The sequence below is a fragment of the Natrix helvetica genome (assembly GCF_964273705.1).
Source record: "Natrix helvetica genome assembly, chromosome: 2".
NCBI classification, from domain to species: domain Eukaryota; kingdom Metazoa; phylum Chordata; class Lepidosauria; order Squamata; family Natricidae; genus Natrix; species Natrix helvetica.
Window position 1 is genome coordinate 192,544,414 of NC_138552.1, and position 24,561 is coordinate 192,568,974.

The 24,561-nt window shown below is 37.8% G+C and overlaps 1 protein-coding gene across 1 annotated transcript in view; it reads left to right on the top strand.

Moving 5' to 3' along the window:
* The window catches only part of LOC309387427 (uncharacterized protein), a gene marked incomplete at its 3' end in the record, with an annotated part of 39,015 nt that extends 14,656 nt beyond the window's left edge, over positions 1-24,359 (top strand). Inside the window, exons 4-5 of the mRNA XM_081943904.1 lie at positions 21,016-21,088; positions 24,190-24,359. Of these exons, the coding sequence (XP_081800030.1) occupies positions 21,016-21,088; positions 24,190-24,359 (243 nt within the window). The remainder of the gene's footprint in view (positions 1-21,015; positions 21,089-24,189) is intronic.
* Positions 24,360-24,561: the final 202 nt, after the last annotated feature.

The following is a 24,561-nucleotide window of genomic DNA, read 5'->3' on the forward strand; positions in this document are numbered from 1 at the left end:
GGTAAACCAGAGCCAAACCAAGATAATCTTTATTCATTGAGGTTGCATCTCCTATCCCCACTCTATCCCAATTTGCTGATATTTTTAATTACTTTTTTCTTCAGCAGAACTTCATTAATATTTAAGAACATTTTAGAGGTAGAAGAAGGAAATTTCTGCTAAATGTTACAGTAATTAACTGTGGGAGAGAATTGACTTCTTTAAAAAATGTTACTTGCTTTTATTTATGGTTGTGTGTATGTCCTCTCCCCCCCCCTCTCTCTCATACACACACAAACATACCTGAATGATGCCAAACGTTTTTAATCATTGTCTTAAAATATTGCCAGACATAGACCTGCTGATCTTATTCTGAAGATGACAACAAAAGCTTCAGTTTGGACATTATCTGAAGCTACACTCATTCAGAAAATAAGGCACTTTATAAAGCTCAAAGTTTAAGAAAAAACACATTTCTAGTGACTGGTTGTAGATATGTCAGATAGGGGAAGAGGCTGAACATATTCTCACAAATCAAGACATTTACCATATCTGGATCCCATAGATATTGAATGTGTAAAAATGTGAAGACAATTCATTAAATACCATTCCTCTATTTCAAAATGACATCTACAATATTTCTCTCTAAGATAGTTCATTAAAAAAGAAAGTGAAGATGAAGAAAATAATGCCATGCTATAGAACGTCTGACAGCTCATAAATGAGCATCTTCAAAGGTTTCTCCAAGCAAGTTCTTGAAGTGATCGCTACTGAACAGAAACTTGCTTTACAGAACTCAAGGGAAATACAATATTCACCCAGCTAACCTTAGCACAAAAGTGATTTTCAAAGCTATATGCACTCTGCTCTAGCCATACATCAAAGAACTTTACTAGGAGAAATGTATCCAAGGGAACAAATCTCTTAAATAAAGTATTTACTGGTAGAGCTTTATAGAAGTAAGATGTAGCCTCTATAAAGCTAGTACTGTCTCTCTGTGTGTGTGCTGCTCGTACTGTTTTCCTTTATGGGAGAAAAAATGGCAATAGACCTGTGCAAACACATCCCAGCATTGTCCTATGATGAATATGTGAACAGAAATATTTGGTGTTGAAAAGGGATGCTCTTTTTTTTTTTTTGAAAAAAAAGTTTTATTGGTTTTTTAAAACATTTATGAGGAAAAGGGTAAATGGAATGGTTACAAATTTTGGCAGTAGCAAGTGTGACAGACGCCCCCTCCCTCCAAACTCATAAGTTACATCCAAATATCAGACATTAATCCATAGTCATAAAAAATCAGCATATTAATTCTAGAGAAAAATTTTTCAGTCAGCTTATATAGTTATAATATATAATCTAGATATAATTTCATTATTGCTTTCGGTTTGTTTATAACATTGTGGCTTTCTTATTCATTTTTGTGATCTGAGCTTTCTTGGTATTGCCCCTTCCCCCCCTGCTGGCAGAGCTCCGGCCCCTCCCGTGTCCTGTGTGACCATTGTGGTATCTTCTGTTTTTTCTAGGTTCGCTTTGTTTTTTTCCATAAAGGCCTGTGCCTCTATGGGTGTATTAATTCTAATTCTTGTCTCCTCCCAGAATATCAGCATACCTTCAGGCATCAACCATCTAAACCACACCCCCTTCTGGTATAATTTATTCGCCAATTGCGAATAATTTTTCCTTTTCTCCCTAATTTTTTTGGGAATCTGCTTTAGAATGGTTATCTCCCTATCATGGTATATCAGTGTTTGCCCCCTTTGCACACCCAGAATTTCATCTCTTGTGCTTTTCCTAAGGAATCTAATATGAACCTCCCTGGGTACATTGTGTGTTCTGGCATATGCTGAGTTCACTCTATAAGCCAGATCTATCTCCCATTCCATCTGTTGTTTATCTTTGTGTGTATATTCAGCTAAAATATTAGTCATTATGTCCCTTATATTTTCCCCATCTATTTCTATTACATTTTGGAATCTAAGATAAAAGGACATTCTCTCAAAATCTGTTTTCATTTGTTGAATATCAAGCTCTTTGTTTCCCCTCTGCAAGGCCTCAACCCCCCCTCTCGCCTCCGCCACCCCACCCTCCACAAGGTCCAGTCTCTGTGAGTTCTTATAAATTTGCGCTTGGTTTTCTTTAATTTCATCTTTCATTTCCCTTAGCTGTTTCTTAATTTCCTCTTGGCCCTGTAAGATTTGCTGGAGCATTTGTTGAAAGTCTATCTCTGTAGTCTTGGGTTGCATCAATTCTGTTATCTTTGACTGTGTGGCTGGACTGGATGTTGCAGATGTTGGAGCAGAAGTAGCAAAGCCAGGTTTTCCAGGAGGTGGTCTTTTTGGAGACATGGTTTAAAAAGCAAAGAGATCAGTCACTGTAGAGATTGGGCAGCTGGAGAAGAAGAGCAGGCAGTCGAGTCCAGGAGACAGAGAATCCAAACAGATGGAAATTTCTTTAGTCACTCTAGCAATAGATGAAAGATTTTTTTTTTTCCCAGAGGGTTCAAAAAATCACAATCCACAAGAGATTCCTCTGGGCGGCTCGGAGACAAAGACCGGATGCCTGAATTTTGAAGGTGGAGTCAGATCTTACAGTTCACAAAGACAACGGAAGTGTGCCATCTTGCCCTGCCAGTTTTGGGCTCAGAGGCATAACAAACTTTTAAAAGTTCAGAAAATTCTCAGTTCACCCATAAATTCTAGATCTAAGTCCAAGGAAAGTCACTTTTATAGGGGTGAGGCATCATTAGTTGGCTCTCCCCCTTCCTCCTTCCCCTGGGGGCGAGAGCAAAATCTTTTCAAGCCGCTTGTCCAAGGGGGGGGAGATCCCCCTCCCTCTAGCCGCACCTCCAGCAAAGTCCGAAAGAAACTTTGTTTAAAAAAAGAGCTGAAAAGTCCATTAATTCAAGAGAAAGGGAATGAAGAAAGGAAGCCTCTCACCACACCGCCGCTGCTTCATTCAGAAGTATATTCTCCGATCGGCATGGGGCGAGACGCACGCGCGCGCGTCCTCCAAAAGGCTCCCCGATGCCTAGAACGAAGCGGAGAAGCCCCCGCCAGCCGCCGCCGACGCCAGGACCCTCCGCGAGCCGTTCCCTCGGCAAGACGCCCCTCCAGGGCGTCTTGTGCCCCCCCAGAAGCGGGGGGAGCCCACCGGGAGAGCTGGAGCAGGCAAAGACCTGCCTGTCGCCATAGCCGCCGGAACCGGGATGCTCTTAAGGGAGATGGGCAAGCCATCTTTTTATGCTGCAATTATTTTCATATTTAAAGATTTATAAAGCACCCCACTCACAATAACCACAAAGGAGTTGGTGCCAAATCTAAATCACTGGAATAGCTAAAATTAACTACAAAGGCAAACCCCCCCCCCTATTTTTGTTCATTATTGAATGAGTTTCTTCTTATATAAACACCAGTTATAAATGAAGCAGTAACAATAAACATAATATGCAAAACACCACCTCCACTTTTACAGCATTTTACAGTATAAATTTGGAAATAATTTGTTGCACTGATATTCCACCTTTCTTCAGAGAGTTTAAGATGAACGCTTCTATTTTTTTAAAAAAAGTTTTTTTTTAATTCAACAAATATTGCATCATTAATCTTATAGTGTGCCATCTGAGTACAATTTTTATGTCATCATATTTAACATTTACTATCATTTTTAATACATTTCATCTTTCCATTTACCTTTCCATTTCAATTCCATTTCAGTTCAGCTTCTCCCCTATAAATCTGCTTTCCTTCCCATTTTTTTTAATTTTATATCTCCTGTTCTCTTTATCCATTTTCTATCCAGTGATAAAATCTCCCCCATATATTATAATACTCCAATTCTTCCTTCTGTTTAATTGCCAATGTTAATCTATTCACTTCTGCACACTCTAATATTTTCTTAATTACCTCCCCCTCTGAAGGGATATTTTCCAATTTTATGCAAATACAATTATAGCAGCTGTTTCTTTCTTTCTTCTTATGTTGTGGTTCAAATTTATCTACTTTATCGTCCGGTTCCGGCGGCAGATGGCGACGGGCAACTTGTTGCTCGCTCCGGCTCCCCGGTGGGCTTCCCCACTTCTTGGGGGGCACAGGACGCCCCGCAGAGGTGTCGTGCCGGAGGGGCGGCATCGCAGGGGATCCCTGGATCAGCGGCGGCCGGCGGGAGGTCCCCCGCCTCGCCCAAGGCACCGGGGAGCAGATCGGAGGACGTGTGGGCGTCTTCGCTGAGAGGCTGTTCGGAAAAAAAAAGAAAACTGAAGGATGCGGCGGCGGGGCGGTGAGGCGTAGACTCTCTTCATTCCTATTACCAATTTAAAAACTTGTCAGTTGTGCAAACTTCTTTTTCGGTTTGACTTGAAGAGGTGCGGCTGGAGGGGAGGGGGATTTCCCCCCCCCTCGGACAAGCGGCTGGAAACAAGCTCTCAGCCCCAAGGGAAGGAGGAGGGGGAGAGCCAAACCAAAGATGCCACACCCTAACTAAGTGGATTTTCGGACTTAAACTTATAAAGTAATGAGATCTGGAAGCTTTGGGAATTTTGAACTTTGAAACTTTTATTTGTTGCCTCGAAACCCGAAGCTGGCAGGGCAAGATGGCACACTTCCGTTGTCTTTATGAAATGTGAAACTTGACTCCACCTTCCAAACTTCAGGCTTCCGGTCTTTGTATCCGTGCTACTTGGATAACTCTCTTGTTGATTGTTTGCCTTTGAACTCCTTGGAGTGAAAAACTTTTGCTCATCTGCCAGGGTGATTAGAAAATTCCCCTCTGCCTGGACTCTCTATCTCCTGGACTCTCTTGGCTGTTCTACTCTTCTGATTGATCCTTCTTTATACTGACTGGACTCTTTATTTTATAAACAATGGCATCTAAAGACCACCTCCTGGAAAGTCAGGATTTGCTGCCTCTGCCCCAACATCTGCAACCTCCAGTCCTAGCACACAATCAACGTTAACAGCCTTTAAGCAACCTAAATCTACGGACTTGGAGTTTCATCAAATGTTTCAGCAAATTCTACAGGGACAAGAGGAAATAAAGAGACAACTGAAGGAGATGAAAGAAGAAATTAAAGAGAACCAGGATAAAATTAATAAGAACTCACAGAGATTGGATCTTTTGGAGGATGGGGCAGCTGAAATGAGGGGGGGGGATAGAGGGTGTGCAGAAGGGAAACAAAGAACTTGACACCCAACAAATGAAAATAGAGTTTGAGAGAGTGTCTTTTTATCTTAGATTCCAAAACGTGATAGAGACAGATGATGAAAACATAAGGGACATCATGACAAACATTTTGGCTGAGTATATTCAGAAGGAGAAACAACAGATGGGGTGGGAAATAGACCTGGCTTATAGAGTAAACTCAGCTTATGCTAGAACACACAATGTTCCCAGGGAGGTACACATTAAATTTCTTAGGAAAAGTACAAGAGATGAAATCCTGAATGCACAAAGGGGGCAAGCTTTGACATATAAAGATAAGGAGATAACCATCCTGAAACAGATCCCCAAGAAAGTGAGGGAAAAAAGAAAACACTATTCGCAATTGGCGAATAAATTATACCAGAAGGGGGTGTGGTTTAGATGGTTGATGCCTGAAGGTATGTTAATATTCTGGGAGGAGACAAGAGTTAGGATTAATACACCCATAGAGGCGCAGGCCTTTATGGAGAAAAATAAACTGCTCCTAGAAAAACCAGATGATTCTTCAACAGACATACAAGACACGGGAGGGGCCGGAGCTCTGACAGCGGGGGGAGATGGGGCGACAACAAGAAAGCTCAGATCACATAAATGAGTAAGAAAAGTCATCTGATATAAACTGATCGAAACTACCAATTGAATTTACCACACTGACTACATGTTATTATTTAATATTGAATGTTATGCAAATGTATACTATGAGTTTGGAAGGGGGGTGCATCTACCGCATTTCGCAGCTGCCAAAATTTGTAACTTTTCCCTTACCTTTTCCCTTTGTTAAAATTAAAAAAACCAATAAAACTTTGTTTAAAAAAAAATTATCTACTTTATCAAATTGCACAACCACTTAATCAGTTTCATGTTTCAGTCAGGATTTAAACCTAACTCTCCCAGCCTTTGTCCAACACACTATTTTATCACAATGAACACACAATGCTTCCGGATGTATTTTTGGGAAGGTAAAAAGTTTAAAAACCCCAGATTTATTACCCAAGCTAAAATTCAAAGGGATGTCACCTCTATGAGCAAAATGCATTCATTTTCACCACCAGTTCATTAGTTTATCCCTTGCCTTCTCTGGACCTGAAATTCAATAATTCAATATTAAATAGTTAACTTCAGTAAGATACATAATGAATATTTTATCTTTGCACAGTAAAGTATTGTTCTGTTCCTTGCACATTATGGAAAAAATCAGAATTGGTCTGAAAATACTTTCATGGTATTGTAAGCCATCCAGAATAGTTTGGAAAGGGAGATGGCATATCCATTTAATAAATACAATACAATTAAAATTTCTCAGATTTTGTTTACTTTAAGGAATGTCAGCTAAACATTCATGTCAATTTAATGTCAATTAAACAATGTATCGGTTTTGCATTTTTTCCACATATATTTTACAAAAGCTTTTCATCCTGTCCATCAAAAAATATGTCTATTTTGATTCATTTTTTTTTAAAAAATGAAATTCTCCCATTTCTACTAACATGGATTTACTGTATTTGCTCATTGTACAGTGCCCTAACCTTCTGCCTCATTTATCTTCAAAGTATGTACGATAATCTAAATTAACAGAAACAGTGCTTTTAATGCTACCTTATAAATGCTACAGTATATCTCACATGATAATCTTCTTCAACCGAGTGCCCTTCAGATACGTTAGACTTTAGCTCACATAATCCTTTGCTAAATTAATGCTGATTGGAGAGTATGGAAATTCAATACAGGTGCACAACACTATTCTACACAAGTATAATTGCTCCAAGGCATACTCTTTTATGCAGTTATGGGATGACAAATATATTTCCATCATTTCTTTGGCAATCTCAAGCAATTACAAATGGAAAGGAAGTATTAGTGTAAGATAGTGTTTGGTGCAACCATTATGGAAATGAATAATATCAAGAAACTCAGATACTTTGGTCACCTATTGAGAAAGAAGGATTCACTGGAGAAGAGTCTAATGCTGGGAAAGATTGAGAGCAAAAGAAGAAAGGGACGACAGAGAATGAGGTGGCTGGATGGAGTCACTGGAGCTGTAGGTGTGAACTTAAATGGATTCCAGAGGATGGTAGAAGACAGGAAGGCCTGGAGGAATGTTGTCCATGGGGTTGCGATGGATTGGACATGACTTGGCAACTAACAACAAAAAAAATGTTGACACAATCCAGAGTTTATCTTGGTGTTCATTTGTTTATAGAATTCATGTCTCTACATTTCAGCTTCTAGCTAGTTCTTCATGATCAGAGTTTCTTTTTAAAAAACCATTATAAGTGAATGAAATTAATTCACTAAAAATTGGCTCTGCTTTTCATTAAGGATATGTAAAACACAGAAGTTCATTCCCAGCACATTCAGAAAAAGAAAGGAATTGGCTGATCTGAGTATTCCAGAGATGGCTCATTTCTTGAAGTGCATCCTCTAGAATAAGAAATGATCAGTGGTATTCCAAACCTTGTCTCTTCCTCTGATTCCTTAAGGATGTTCTTACTGCCCACTGTATTATTGTAAGTGATACTGCCTTCTAAGGGTCTTGTTCAATACAGGTGGTCCTCGACTTACAACTGTTGATTTAGTGACCATTCAAAGTTACAATAGCACTGAAAAACGTGACTTGCAACCATTTTTCACACTTATGACCATTGCAGCATCCCATTGTCACATGATTTATATTCAGATGCTTGACAACTGGTTCATGTTTATGATGACTGCAGTGTCCTGGGGTCATGTGATCACTTTTTGTGAATTGCTGACAAACAAAGTCAATGGGGAAGCCAGATTCACTTAACAACCATGTTACTAATTTAACAACTGCAGTGATTCACTTAACAAATGTGGCAAAGAAAGTCATAAAATGGGACAAAACTCACATAACAGATTTCTCACTTAGCAACATAAATTCTGGGCTCAAATATGGTCATAAGTTGAAGATTACCTGTATTCCAAGTGAAAATAAAGTTTCAAAAATGATCTTTTTCCCCAGTTGTATCAAAATATTCAGGGCTTCTAGTGCAGTGCTTAGAATGTGCTAACCAAGAGGGCAAAGGGTGGCTATGAGAAACGATACACAAGCAGCAAAAAGATCAAATAAAAAGAAATCTGTGTAAACAAATGGAACAAATGCTAACCGTAGCATTTTATGACATGAAAGTACTAAATTCATGTATCTTTTAAGGTCAGCTGATCTCCTGGGCTATGGGCCTAATAGCTCACTATTGAGTGATATGCTGGTATCAAGGAGGTCACTTAGAGGCCAAATTCTATGCACCCATACTTAGAGGAATATGTCTCTGAAAATAATGTACTAGTTTCTAATTAAGGAAAAATAAACAGGTGGACTTGCAGATTTAGGTTATAGCCTTTAAAATGAATCTCTTATAGATAGACGCCAATATTTCCAATTAAAATTAGTGTGGAGTTTGTAACCTACGATATTGGGATGAGAATCACTAACTGAAAGCAGTAAATAATTGTGAAATAATTTGTGTCATTATTCTAAAACAAAATTTCACACTTGGTGATAGAGCAATTAATGTCTTGTGATTACCAGTTGTGGTTAGTGATTTATTATGGCTGAAATCCAGAGAAGATAATCCCAGTGAAAATAGTAGCCCCCAAATTATTTCAGGCTGGTTTTTTTTCTGTCTCCATCTTTATACAGTTTGAGAAATGTATTTCAAAGTGGACCTGCGTTAAGATATGTTGATTTTAACATTCATTTGTTTCTACTATAGTGCATTGGCACTACCACCCCCACACATAAACATTAACACCCTGTTGTAATGCTATAATATTTGTGGGAATGATTCACACTGATCTGATTAACACAGTATATACACTGTAAAAGAGGAAATGTTCTACACATCATTCTGAATCTGTTTTTATCAAGTGACCAAGTTTAATATACAGACTTTGTTGCCTGAGTCTCAAGTAGACAAATTTATCTGAATGAGAAGGATTGCTTTTGCAGTGGGTTTGTGTCTCTGTGTGTACTTGACTGCTGCATATTCTGTTAATAACTGATACTGGCTTTAAATAAGATAATTACTATTTTGGATGGAAAATTTCCAACTTGGCAGAAATCCTCTCCTATTTAGTATGTAAACATAGTAACTCCCTGAATGAGCTTCATGACGCTTTCCAGCCACATCTTCCATTAATCACTCTTCAAGTGCCTGCACTATAGCCTTCACCATGGTACCCAAGCACTTAATAGGTTTTCTCATTTGTACACCTCAAATATCTGAGGAAGGAAGGAAGGAGATTAGAGTGGATTGTTTACCAGCAATACAGAATTTCAGATCAAGGATGAAGAGTACAGCAGCAGTGACGGTGGCAAAGCAAAAGAAAAGATAAAACGGTACAAAAAACGCACACAAAGAAACGCAGGTTTCTAGAAAGTCACCTTGAAATGTGGGTAGCTGTTAGACAATGATTTTGATGCTTATCTACTATTTAGTTTTCAAAATACATAAGAAGGACATAGTGCAACCTCTGCCAATGACAGCATTTTAGTTATAGGAACTGGAGATGAATTGACACATCATGCATCTAAACCAGTGTCATGGCCCCATCGTAACCTGGTTTGGAGGAGGAGTTGGAACCGTGACTGTCTGACAGGGATGGCATATCTCCCTTGGCATGTTTGGAGAGGCCAGGGACTGAGGATGATGCTGTCCCAGTCCCCTCAGGCTCTGGGGGAGGTGGTCAACCAGACAGAGAGCTGCCTGCTTTCACATACACAGGGAAAGACCGGCTGCTGACAGGCAGTGGTGCTGATAGGCAGCAGATCCCCTATGATGAGCAATAGCTGCCTCCTCCACTTGATCCAAGAGCACTGAGAGTGGCGCTTAGGTAAGTTCAGAGAAGAGATGTGAGGCTACTCGGGAGAAGGGCACCCCACCCCTCCTCACAAGGTACACCTGGAGTGGGTTTACTTAAGGAGAAGCCATGTAAAGTTACTCTTTGTGAGAGACAATTGTTTGTTTTGGCTTACACTCCCCCAGCTTTGACTCATGCCTTTTGACTTGACTTGCCTAGCCTTGAGGATTGCTTTTTGCCTTGCCTTGAAAACTGCCTTTTGCCTTGTAGAGTACTATGCCTTTGTCTCAAGGATTGCCTTTTGTCTTATGCCTTGCCTTTGCCTTGTGGATTATAGTTTGCCTCATGGATTCACTTAACTGGGTGGACTGGACTTGGGACCCTGGACATTGCTCTTTTAGTGTGCTCCTGCTCTGTGGACTTTCTTTGTTATATACAGGCTGTTGTTTGGAGGACTAAGAATAGCTGTCTTCAGGGTAACGCTGGGTGGAGCCTTACCAGTCATTGGAGGGTTGTCTGTCAGAACATTGGAATAATAAAGGACTCTCTGGAGGCCTGCCTTGGCTTGACAACCTAGGTCAGAACAGCCAGATTGTGACTCAATCACATAAAGAGGATATTGTTACCGCTCATAATCGTGATCCAGGTTGGATTTCCATAAGTGGTAGGCAATACAATTTGATAATGATGTCCTCTTAGATTGATGAGTGCAGGAAGAATTAAATAAAGCTATAACTGATTAATCTGAGTGAAGGTTTATTGGATTTTATATTCCGGATTCTATTTCTGTAAACCAACCAGAGTCAGCCTAAGTTAGTTGGGCAGCCAGATAAATTTTCTTAATAAATGAATAAAAAATAAATTGGTTCCCTTGCCTCTTCTTCCCCTGTAAAAAAAAGCCCTGATTTTATTGTATAAAATTTTTTAAATACTTGCAATGCTCTAGAAATGCGTTGGATAAGCATATACAGTAAAGAGATACTTCTAGAAAAAGATGTATTAAAACCAGTTTTCATTCATTCTATTATCTATACAAATGGCACACACACACACACACAAACACACACACACACTTATGTATGTATAAAAGGTATCAACAGTGTAGAAAAAACAAACTTTCAAAGAAGCTTGTCTTTTATGATGGCTTGAAACATGACAGATTTAAGGAACAACAGTGTACCATTTTTGAGTTACATACTTTAAAATCTATTTTAGTGATTACTTGTATCTTGGATATATTTCAACCATCCAAATATCCATTTCCTTAAATTTGCTATAAATCCAAGTCCTTCTTGTGAACAATATCCAAGCCATATTTCAGAGATATTAATTGAAAGGATTCACAGGGAACGAATGAGCTTTCCTAAATTCACGATGCTGATATTTGGGAAGTTCTAAGTACTTGCAATATAAACACATAAAATTCAGAATGTAATTTAATTTTTTGATGACAAGCCACCAACAAATTCTAATGACAGAAAGCAAGAGAGCTCAAATTTGAGAGCAAAATGGTACAAATTGTACTCAATAAGCATACTGTGTCAGGAGATAAAAAGCTATCACAGCAAACCAAAGAAACTAACAGCTCATCATTTTCAGAAGATGCTGACAAGGAATTTTTTTAAAAAAAAAAAACTTCAGTGGCACAAAAATGCACATTCCCACCTTCACAAAGCTGAAATTAGATTGGTTCTGCTTTTATGATCACTTGACATACTCTAATTGGAAGAACGACGTGGAGTCATTGAAAACCCTGTGAGATAGGTCAGGTCAATTTTTCCACTAGCAGAAGTTTCTCTAATAATTCTGGATAATTCATACTTTTTGCAAGGTCAACTCTAAATTCCTGTGTTATAACAATTGGAATTGAACATTCATCCCTCCCTTTCTCATAGCATGTCCAAAAAGCCTCATTTTGGGAAATCACTGTCACAGTACCCCAATTACATCACTGATCCAAATCATATAACCATAATATTCTTTAATCAGTCTCCAAGGATTGGCTTCTCTTAACCATTTCTTTAGGTGTCCACAGCTTCTATGAGCACTACATTGTGGAACTCATCAGTCATTGGCGCAACAGCACTCGGAAGCTGTTATATAGAACCTGAGATCATCTTAAACTTCATAGCTAATTTCATAGCCAATTTCACATATTCAGAAATGACACTGTACTACTAGGATTTAGCTTGACAAGTTTTAATGTATTTAGTTTATAGTTCAATCCTAAATTTGCACACAAAAATGTCCAGCTGAATTTAGCAGAAAGCATTTGCTGCCCATAACACTAGAAATGCAGTGAATCTTTCGGATGCAAATACAATGTGAAATTGCTACAAAATATCAAATGCAAATGTTTAGTTTTCTAGCAATAGAAAAGAAAATCGAGAATGGTTGTATCATTAGATATAATGAAGGGGAATACATAACAATAGCAATAGCACTTAGGCTTATTTACCACTCCATACTGCTTTATAGCATTCTTTGAGTAGTTTGCAATGTCAGCATATTGCACCGAACAATCTGGGTCCTCATTTTACTGACCTTGGGAGGATGGGAAATTGAGTCAACCTTGAGCGCCGTCAGGACTGAACTCCAGTCTGTGGGCAGAGTTCGCCTGCAATTACTGCATTTGAACTACTGGGCCACCAAGGCAGATCTAGAATATCAAGAAAAAAGGATAGAAAAATAATGTGAATTTATTTTAGGTTATTTCATTTTTGCTCTCTTGACACTGACATTTCTGCAATTTTTGTAAGAAACTCTGAGTCAGATGCCAAAATAATTTGGTCAATCATAAATCTATGAAACGTGACCAGCTGAGAGAAGATAACATTATCTACTCTGCTTTGGACATTCAAGTACCCTAAATTAGAACCATAAAGAATACTGCTACTAGTAGTATTACAATAAAATTGGAAACTATTTTGAAGTTATTTCTCTCCATTTTTTTAAAAAAAATGTTGACTGTAAAAGATACCCATTAAAATTAACTCAGAACATGCATATCGATGAACATGCTGACTAGGTAAGCTTTACATTTTGAAATTTTTACTCTTATCTCCAAGGTAAAGAATGCTACCAAATTTCAGCAAACAAAAATATATTTTTCTCTCTCTCAGCCCAGAAGAAACCAAGGACATTTCAAAACTAAATTTGTAGAAAAACTATTGCATAAAATCTCCCTTTACATTGTTGGGATACAAAGTAAAGTATGCTTTAGAGAAATTATTTTTTCCAATCCCATTTTAGATATAATTTTCTAATACTAACTATAAAATATGAATAGCTCCCAATATTTTAAAGCAGACTTTTGAAATAAGTGCTTGGGTAAAAGATAACTTCGTGCTATGGCATAATTGGTTCTTTAGTAAATCCTTCTAAAAGATGAATATATTTTTTGCACTTTTTACCTCATTCTATTGAAAATACATTTATTCACTGGCTTATGCTGTGGTTAATCAAAATATGAAGCTCAAAAAATTCAGATGGAAAAGTCAGCCATCCAGCACTTGGACAGATCCTCTATAATAAACATGAACAAACAGCATCATTTGACCATACTAATAAAGGAATGATGCTAACAAGGCAATATTATTTTCATAGGCTGATCCCTCTGTCCAAATTCTAGCTGATGTTTTTAACTTTCTCACTCTGAAGAGATCCATAAACTAGTCAAAGTTCATTGAAATTGGAGTTGCCTAAATAAAGCAACTAAATAAACAAGCCAGCTATATGCATAAACAAACAAACAAACAAAACATTGTTCTACTATTATTGAAGACTCTTACCACCAGGTATATCCTATTTTCCTTCTTTTCTTTGTCTCTCTCTGTCTCTCTGTCTCTGTCTCTCTCTCTCTCTCTCTCTCTCTCTCTCTCTCTCTCTCTCTTCAAACTACAGCACCTATTACAAAAACTATCCCTTCCTCTCTCCCTTTTTTCCTACTGCTTAGCCTGCTTCAGCCTGAACTTATACTATATATCTATTATTTATAGAGATTATACTACCTGAGACTTCTCAGGAAACAACAACTGAATGAAAAACTGCTGGTGACCTTCTATCGCTGCACCATGGAGAGTATTTTAACTTACTGCACCTGTGTATGGTTTGCCAATTGCACAGTGGCAGATAGGACAGCACTCCAGAGAGTTAATGTCATTGCCCAGAGGATCATTGGTTGCCCTCTCCCTTCTTTGGAAGAGCTTTATAACTCCTGCTGCCTTAAGAAACTTCAAAACATTCTTAAAGATCTATCTTATCCTGGGCACCCTTTTTTTGAACTATTACCATCTGACAGATGGTACAGGGTAATAAAAAAAGGGCAAATAGGCTGAAAAACAGCTTCTATCCAAGGGCAGTAACTATATTGAATTCTATGGTATAGTGCAATATTAATGCAATATCGGGTTTTCAATTTCAATTATATAGCATGTGAAGGATGTGGTTTTGTATTTCTATGTTTATAGTTATAATGTACACTGAAGATGGCATTTACTTTTGTTGTATGATGTGCAATGACAACAAAGTAAACTAAACTAAATTAATTTGAGGGACTTCACTTCTTGGATTTCTTCGATAGTAGCATTCTTCAAATGCTTGCTTCCGGATAAAGCTCAAGACCCACCTATTTCAAGTAGCTGGCCTGGCTCAACCATAGTTCGTTCACACTGCTCCTGACGGGTTTTTTAATTTTGTGATTTTTGGAATTTTAGGGGATTTTAAATTGTGTTTTAATTGTCTTTATTTATCTTCCTACCTCCTCCTTGTACATGTATTCGTTTATTTTGTGTGTGTATTGTCCATATTGTTTTATGTGTTTTATTGTACGCCGCCCCGAGTCCTTCGGGAGAGGGTGCGGCTAAGAAATAAATTTTATTATTATTTTATTATTATCATAATTTGCTGCCACCTAGTTTTTTTTTCTTCCTGCATCTTCTGCTACTCTCTTAGTAAACATTTTCTGGCCATTTCTTCATGTAGTCCTGCCTGCATGCTTTCTCATCTACATTAAATCCTAGGAAAGTTATAGTGGTTCAAACACCAGAGCAACTAAGGCACTGAAGAACAATGATCAAGAAAGAATTTTCCTTCAAACTGACTAATGTATTCAGAGCACAACTCTCTGCTTTAAATCACATGAATTAAAGTAGAAATGGGGAGCATGTAGTCAACAGATGTTGCTGAACTACTAACTCCCCTGGCAGCCTCAACAGTGTTTGTCTTTTTGATGCTAATGCTCCACTGTCAGCAGAGGCAAATATGGGTGGATCAGAAGGCTTATTATGAACAGACAGGGAAACTCTAGAGTCAGAAGATTCAAAGCTCTACCAGTCCCCAGACACATAGCCAACATGTGGAAAAGGAAAAATATATTCACATCACTGTTTAGACTTGGGAAAAAACCAAGAAGGAGAAGAAAGAAGGAGGAGGAAGAGATGAAGAAGAAGAGGGAGAAGTAGAAAGGGAATGGGAAGGAGAAGACATTCTGTTCTGCTTGGAAGAATCAGTTCAGTCACACCACAATTTTTTTATAACAGCCATCTAATGGAATGTCATTATATAGTTTTACTTTACATTTAGAATATTTCATACAAAAGGATGTAAAAACAACTTATAGTCAAATGAATGTTTAATAATTATAATAATTTTATATAATATATTGGACTGACGATATGAGAATTTGTTTAAATTGTAAAAGGGATTATTGTGATAAAACACAGAGGTTTGTATGTGTTGAAATGAGTAAATTGACATTTCAAATTAGAGATCAAATAGTGGAAATGAAAAATGTTGGAGAATTTCGTTCAAAATGAAGGAATAATAGTTAGTCAAATAAATGATATACAATGATAATAATGTGTGTGTATGTGCGTATGTATGTATGTATGTATGTGTGTGTGTGTGTGTGTGTGTGTTTGTGTTGTATTTGTGCTGATAAATAAATAAAGGGAGACTAGTATAGATCTATTTCAAGCTATTTAGCTCTCATCAGCTAGCCATACCCTTACTGGGATTTGAACCTGGGCTGTATTACATATTAGGCAGGAGTCTTAGCCACTAAGCCACAGGCTCTCCTCCTTATCAGCTGAGCCAGGGAAATAGGTATGTATTTGTGTTACAACCCCTGGTATGCCCAAATATGGGAGGGAGCTCACTACTCCCCCTTTCTGTCCTTCGGCTCATTACAGAGGACCATCCAGGCAGAAAATCATAAAAAGGCAACATTAAAAATAAAAATATGGTTTTCTGCCTGGATGGTCCTCTGTAATGAGCCGAAGGACAGAAAGGGGGAGTAGTGAGCTCCCTCCCATATTTGGGCATACCAGGGGTTGTAACACAAATACATACATACATGCATACATACATACATACATTCATACATACATACATACATATGCTGGTCTTGTTGTATTCGGGTCTTTTCCCATGTAAGATTGAGATTGTCTTGGCAACGTTTCAGCAAGGTCTCATTCGCCATCTTTAGGCTGGGTTTTGGGATTAAAGCGTGGTCGGAGCTGCTGTCTTTCTATAAATCTTGGGGGGGGGGAGTGCTGGCTTTGTTTCAGTAAGTGGAATGATTGGTCGTGTGGTTGTATCATGATTGGTAGATTGGTGCTGATTAGTGCTGGCTGTGTGTCCGTTGTTGTTTCGTGTTGTAATGGCCTGGGTGGTGGGTGGGGTTTGTTTGTTGACTAGGGCTGGTTTCCAGATGTCTGGTAGGCAGGAGGTATCATCACGTTTATTCAAGTTGTGGGGTGTTTCTCTATTTTGATAGCTTCCATAATTATTCTCTTATTGAAGTGGTGATAATTGGTGATTTTATATACAATTGAAAGTGAGGACTATGGAAATGATGCACAAAAACTTTGTAACCAAATGACATGCTGTATGTGATTGAAGAAGTTTCTATGTGTTATTGTTTTCTGTCTATGTCTGTCCAAAAAAGAAAAATATCCTTTTTTCTTTTAAAAGAGAGAGAGAGAGAGAGAGAGAGAGAGAGAGAGAGAGAGAGAGAAGGAAAAGGAACAAGAAATGATATTCAATGATTTTTGGGTTTGCGGAAATACCACCCCAAGAAAAAATAAATTAAGAGTTGGAAGAGACACCAGCAACAATAGAAAAAGAAAGGAAGAGAGAAGGAGAGAAAATGAGAGGAAGAGGAGGGATGGAAGATAGAGACGAGGAGAGGAAGATGGAAAGGAGAAGGAGAGAGGGTAGGAAGGGGAAGGGAGATGTAGGGGAGAGATAAGGGAAGAAGGAAGGGAAAGGAGAGGAGGAAGGAAGAAAGTAGGGAAGGGAGGGAGGGAGAGAAAAGAAGAGAGGACAGGAGAGGAGAGGAGAGGAGAGGAGAGGAGAGGAGAGGAAGAGGAGTGAAGGAAGATAGAGACGAGGAGAGGAAAATGGAAGAGAGAAGGAGAGAGATGAGGAGGGGAGAGGTAAGGGAAGAAGGAAGGGAAAGAAGGAAGGAAGTAGGGAAAGGAGGGAGGGAGAAAAGAAAGGAAGAAGAAGGTAGTGTCAAAAAGGTGAGGGATGGTAAACAAAGCAACCCAAATGGAATACTATAATTTTATAAATGGAAGGACAAATGTATAAGAATGACAAATGCAAAAAAGAATAATAACTATGTGAATGTATACCTATAATTGTATATAGAGAACAAAAAATAAAAAACTTTAAATAAAAAAAAATTATAACAGCCATCTCTTCTAATCTAAAACTGCAGAGCTGTTGCTTTATCCAGAAGAGATTTTAGAAAATTCACTTTAATTTCCTACAAAGTAAGAAATTGCTGTTCTTATTATTTGTCTCCTTCTATCTTTGAGATTGTCTATATGCTATTTTCAAAGTTCCCTGATTGTAAGAAAGAGGCTCTGCCTATAAGAGAGAAGTTTACAATAACATCTGAGTATTAAAGGCGAATGAAAGCTAACAAATTTCAAAGTATAACATTCATCATTATTTTAGTTGCCACAATTCAGACACTAACTTTGTTACATTGACTTCTAAAGCTTAGTTATCAGAGATCAAGATCAAGGGAACAGGAACTGAAAGTTGAGATTATCTATTGACCGCCATTGGTATTTGTATATTGTCCATATTTTTGAAATGAATCAGGATTCACGTACAAAGGATTATTTTTTCCAGTCTAGCAAGATGATAGCATTAATTGGTAAAGATTTGTGCCTTTCTTGGTGGTGGTCTTTATGGATTCACCAATAACATGTTTATCAAAAGGAGGTTATTTTGTAAAGCGTGTAATGTTTTGTGTTTAATTAGATGGCATGACAGGCTGGAAGAGAAACTAATGTATGTATTTCCTAATAAATCAATATCATTCTTTACTGTAAATACTATAAAAAGCACCGGTTTAGTAGGATACATCTGCTTTATTGTAGCTGCTGTCTATTAAGGTTGTTTTATTGTTAATTGCTACAATGATATATTATACTTTGTTCCTTTTTTTCTGTTGCATTGTTTTCATTTTTAAGCACTTCTTATGTATAGTTTTGTATATACTTGCATTATAAGTATTTTTCTGTTTGGTCTTTTTTTTCCTAAAAAAAAAACCTTTTTTTTTTTAAAAAAGGAATATTTTTCAAATACTTGAGGCAAAAATCTACTGTTGCTCTGTGTACACCTCTGTTACACAGTGATGTATTTTACTCCCCTTTTTTCTCATGCCAGCCCTTCCCCTACAGTGACCCAGAATGTGCTCAGTAGATCTTCCTGTTTTTCAGAGCAGAGTTTGTATGAAAGTTGCAAGAAAGTCTCCCTTTTGGACCAACTGTTGGAAGCTGTAGATGTCATTCCATAGAGATTTGTCCCATAAGAAAAATCCACAGTCTCAGCATGAAGCATGATGCTATGGTATAGATGTAGAAACTCCTCCGTTTGAAAAATCCAACTCTTAGAGTGACAGTTTATGAAGTTTATTGCTGCCTAAGGTACGTTTTCCAGGAAATATATTCTCAAGAAAAAAAAATCCTGCCACAAATTAGCATGAAAGACTTGCAGTGATTTCTTCTTCATCTTCCTGTGTTAAACTTGTTATTCTGTTCAAATGTTATTGTGCTCCAGATAATAAAGCTTGAAATATACTGATCATCGTATATTTTACATTTCTGAAATAAATCAGGAAACATAGTTTAGAATGGGTAAAGAGGTAGTGACTGGGGCAAAGCACAGATGTCCATTACCAGGTTTTTTTTTAACTGATCAGCAGGTACTCTGTGAACCAGTTCTGAAATAAGTTATCGGTTATTTCATTTTTTTTAAAGTAGTGTTAAAAATATGTGTTTCCTGGGGCCATTATTTCTGTTTAATTCAGTACTTGCATTGAATCATTAACCCTTTCCTTGGGTTTTTTTTTTTTTTTTGAGTTACAATGGTCTATTGAAACTTCTAGCTATGCACTGGAATACCAGTATTATGTACTGAACTGTTCAATAGTAAGCAATAATTTTGAGAATCCTGAAATGGAAATAGGACAGATGATTAACCTAGATGTAGGCCTGCTTTCAACTTCTGCTCCCATCAGCCATAGCCTAAAGGATTAATCATATTAGATTTCTAGAAGGCTCTAGATTGCCAATCCTCTCAGTAAAATATTATATTGTGGCTGAACTGTTCAAAATAAGGTAAAGGTAAAGGTTCCCCTCGCACATATGTGCTAGTTGTTCCTGACTCTAGGGGGCTGTGCTCATCTCCATTTCAAAGCTAAAGATCCAGGGGTATCCAAAGACATCTCCGTGGCCATGTGGCCGGTATGACTAAATGCCAAAGATGCATGGAACACTGTTACCTTCCACCAAAGGTGGTTCCTATTTTTTCTATTTGCATTTTTACATGCTTTCAAACTGCTAGGTTGGCAGAAGCTGGGACAAGTAACAGGAGCTCACTCCGTTATGCAGAGCTAGGGATTCGAACCACCGATCAGCTGACCTTTCTGATCGACAAGCTCAGTGTCTTAGCCACTAAGCCACCACATCAATATAAGAGCCACCACAAAAAGCAAAGCAGAAAGGCACTGAAGCTTTCATTTAATAGATAGGTATGCTCATCCTATTTATTTCAGAAGTCAATTCTATAGAGAGTAGTCAAATACTTCAGGGGAACTTTCAAGCACTTAAGAAGGCTAAAAATCATTTTCAGTTGTTTTATCACAACATCTAAAGCTCATAAATGTATTGCTTTTGAATGCCAAGATTCCATCTGATGGATCATAGCTAAGGGCATCAGGGATTTCTCTTCTGTTCCTTAGTAGACTGTGGAACCTATTCTAAGAGAATCTATAAATTTAATTTTAAATGGCTATAAAAATCTATATGCATGGGCTTATATCCTATTGCACCAGCAGCTGTTTGAAAGGAAGAAACTAATTAACTGACAGGAGTCGTCAAAAGTTCAAAAGGAATCAAGTTGATGAGCATATCAGACAAGGCCTTTTATGTTCAGGATCAACAAAAAACAAATTGTCTCTTTCCCTGGTCAGTTTTAACAGTAGTTAAAAACTGAAAAACAGTAGTTAGTGGGACTTTTAAAATAAATTTTATTATTATTTTATGGAATGTTTTATTTCTGAGATACCTGTATTGAATTATTCTATAACATCCACAGTGTTTGAATACCTTAATGGACGGAGAGAGAGTTATTCAAACATCTGAATGTATTTGCCCATTTTGTTAGGATTACTATAAAAAAATCCTACAAACTGCTTAATTCAAGGATTTGGTGAAATAAGATATGGATATAAGATTTAATTGCTACAATGTGGAACCTTTTGGTGATCACAGTCCATTCTCAGTTATTGTTATTTATTTTGAAAATTATTGGAAGCAGTTCTCAAATATTACTTTGGAAGAATCTGTCTATCTATCATCTACTGTCTACCTAGCTCATCAAAGATGTATGGTTAATGATTCAAGACTACATGGAACAGAATAAACACAGGCATAAAAACAAAAGCATAAATCCATCCTGAATTTAAATGAATGCAACTATATTCCTAAATTATAGAGCATGGGTGTCAAACTCAATTTCATTGAGGGCCACATCACTATTAAAGTTGCTCTCAAAGGGCCAGTTGCATGTAAGACTATGTATCATATTAGTTCAGGAGTGCATTATGTCAGAGGTATAAGGGGGATGCACTCTTCAAGGCACTCTTAAGGTCCCAATAGCCTGAGACCAGAGAGTCTGAGCAATAGAGAGACCGAGCCACAGATCTTTTGCCCAGAAGGTCAGCAGCTTTGAAGGAAGTGTATGCACTTCCAGCAGAATGTGGCTTAATAATAATAATAATAATAATAATAACTTTTATTTCTAGACCGCGCCCTTTCCTAGGCAGGACTCGGGGCGGTGTACAGTCATGTTAATACCATATACAAATACATAGACATGAACATAGACATAGACATAGACGTGGACGTAGACGTAGACGGAGGAGGTAAAAAATATACTGTACAATATACTGCTTGTGTTTCTCGACGAGCTTTAGCCTGTACCCGGCATGTGCAAGCCTCTGTCTCACTTTTCCTTGAATCTTTGGGGAAAAGTCTGCAAGGCGAGCAGCTACTTGTGGGAAGTGCAACACAGATGAAGGAAAGTGCAGCTCCAGAAGAAGTTAGGAAAAGATTAGTGCTGGAAGTAGACCAATGCACAGTCCATACACAGGAGAAAAGGAAAGGGTGGAAAAACTATTCTGATTTTTTTCCCCCACCCAAATAGGAGAAAAACCCAAAATGTTCCAATTTTAAGTTCTGTAGTGTTTTAGGAACAGGATGAATATTTCAATTTCAAAACAAACCCTTTCCATTTTCTGCACATCCCTACCAATTTATTAGCCTATGAATATTACCAAAGCAAGAACTGCAGGAAATAGGTGAAACCTCCTTTATGCTGGTATGGTCTATGAACAACCATTGATTCTGTTCCTCGGAATCAACTTTACAGTTTGCTTGTTTCATTGCCTTTTTCAGAAAAGGCATGCCCTGAACAGTTTATGTGAAAATAAGAGGAGGAAAAAGCAAGAAAATTCGCCCAGCAAGAATATAATGATGCCCATATTTCAGAAAAAAATAAAGCAAAATAACAGTGGATTTGCTGGGATCTTAACTTCTAATAAAGATTTGAAAAAGATACATGTTTGTGCCTCTTTCTCTGCAATAATTTAATAGTGGTCTAATCCCGGCCTGAATTAAATTGTTGCCAATTTTCTCCTCCTGCTGGACATTTTCAGATGTGGAGAAAGCACTTTCCTAAAAACTGTTTTTCTATGCCCCGCCACTGCTCTTATCTGACCTTTATCTAGTATGAGGCTCTTCCTCCTGTTTCCCAAGTCATTTCCACACACCATTACAAATTCTGAGTTTCAGTTGCTTTTGAGTTTTCGCTGGTTTTTTTTCCCAATTTACACTGACTACATACTAGCACATCTCTGCTCCGTAGAATGAACTAATATACTTATTTGTATTAGGACTGCCAGCCTTGAATGTGTGTCCTCAGGTATTCCAGGTAATTAGAAAAAGAGTTCTGTTTGGCTCTTGCAAAAAAAAAAATAGACCCTGTGCCAAAAACAGAACTGCTAGGAGAGCTGAAAATGCTAATACAACTGTACTGTCTCTGCTTCCAGTTTCCACCTATGCACATGTGTGTTGTATGCCCCAGTCCAGCGGTGGGATTCACTTACCTTCCCTACAGGTTTGCAAATGTGAGCACGTGCATGCGCAGTGCTCGCGCATTATGTTGAGGCAGATGGGTGGAGCCTCCTGCAGCCGCTGCTACCTGTTCACCTGAATCAGAGAGAACAGGCTGAATTCCACCTCTGTCACAGTCCCATTCCAGGCTCCAATTCCATATAAATTAGGCAGATGGGGTAGTAGTCTGAAGGTAATCACATAAGCCCAAACAGATTTTGTTGAAAGTGGAAACCTGAGCCCCAAATGGTACCTAAGAAATGCTGATTAGAATTATAGGTTTCCTACACTATTGTTTGATGGATCGAATTAAGTTTCAATGTTCCATTTGATTGTGGGCAACTAATTATGCTTATTTTAAGAAACTGGAGGGGGAGCTGTTTTGCAGCTATACAATGGGATCTCTTTATATCATTCTATAAAAATTAACTCCTTTATAGAGATACCCGCATAACTCTATGGGAAGCCCAGGTGTTACTTTGTCCAGCAGTTCAAACAGATTATTGCTAACATGCCTTTTAGAAAGAGAAATCCAAACACTTTTTATGTTCCCTCTGAGGTCTCCCTGCAGAGCATTTGAAAATATGGAATTCTGGGCTTCGGGATGTTATTAAAAGTTACATGTTATTATGTTAGAAATAAAACAACCATATTTTATACCTATATAAAGAGAGAGTCAAACTGTTCATACAAGTGACTCATTGTTTATGGCACAGCTTGGAACTTTTTGATATTTTTGTGTGTGAGTGTGAATTGTCATATTTAAATGAAAACTGCTCAGATGGTAACAATTTGGAATGCACAATTGTACTAATACATTTAGAGGTATGAGTCATTTCTTATGGATAATAAATTAATAAAGCAATACATCATTCTATACTACAAACTTGCTAACCTAGCCCAGTTGAAAACAAAGACATATCAATGAATTCCAACAACATGGATAAAACAGAAATGCTGTAAGTAAAACAGATCAAAATAATATAAATATTACCAGTAACTTCTTTTAGGTAAAAATTAGGTTCTGCCATCCATGTACAGAGCTTGCTTTATAGTATACGATTGTGAAGTAACTCTGAAAGAAAGTTTGTAGGCCATATTTAAGTCACACATCTAATCTGTCAAGTTTGAAGAAACATTTAATGTATTATTGTTCTTCAAAACTTCAATGGAGTGCAAAACAGATTCTGCCATCCATGTACAGAGCTTATTTTATACAATTCACGTCTGATCTGAGATTTCAAGTTTGAACAGATGCTTAATGCATTATTGCACTTAAAAACAATAAAGGTATTGTCCGTATCAAAAGTCTGTCTATTTTTCCAACCAAACAAAATCCTGAGACCTAGGTAATCAGGGAGATCCTCTGATGAGACAACTTAAATCTAAAATTGTATAGCTTTTCATTTCTACAGTGACCATGATGACATATGAAGAATCTGTGAGATAATAGAATATCTATACTACCCTTCTCTTCTCTATTTTATCCCTTGAGTTTATCAACTTATTGACTCCGATTTTAGCCTCAACTTTGAATTTGGCAAGAAAAAGCCACCCTTTATATGCCTGCCTCCAAATATATGCATTGCTGTCAGTGCTCTTTATGGTATGGCTGTCACAGTTCGGCATTCAGCAAGGAGTTCAGACAGAGCCAAAGATGGTTAACTGGAAACTTTATCCAATAAACGGTAACAATCAGCACCGATTGACAAATAGGAAACCAGCAAAGTCAGATTCTCATGCAGCAAGATGGCCTGCCTTGACAGGGCTCTAAAATATACATTCCCGACACCCAACGAATGGCCATACTACAATGACGCCACGATGCCAGGACTGCGGGACACTTTGGGTTCCTGAAAGCCCTTCA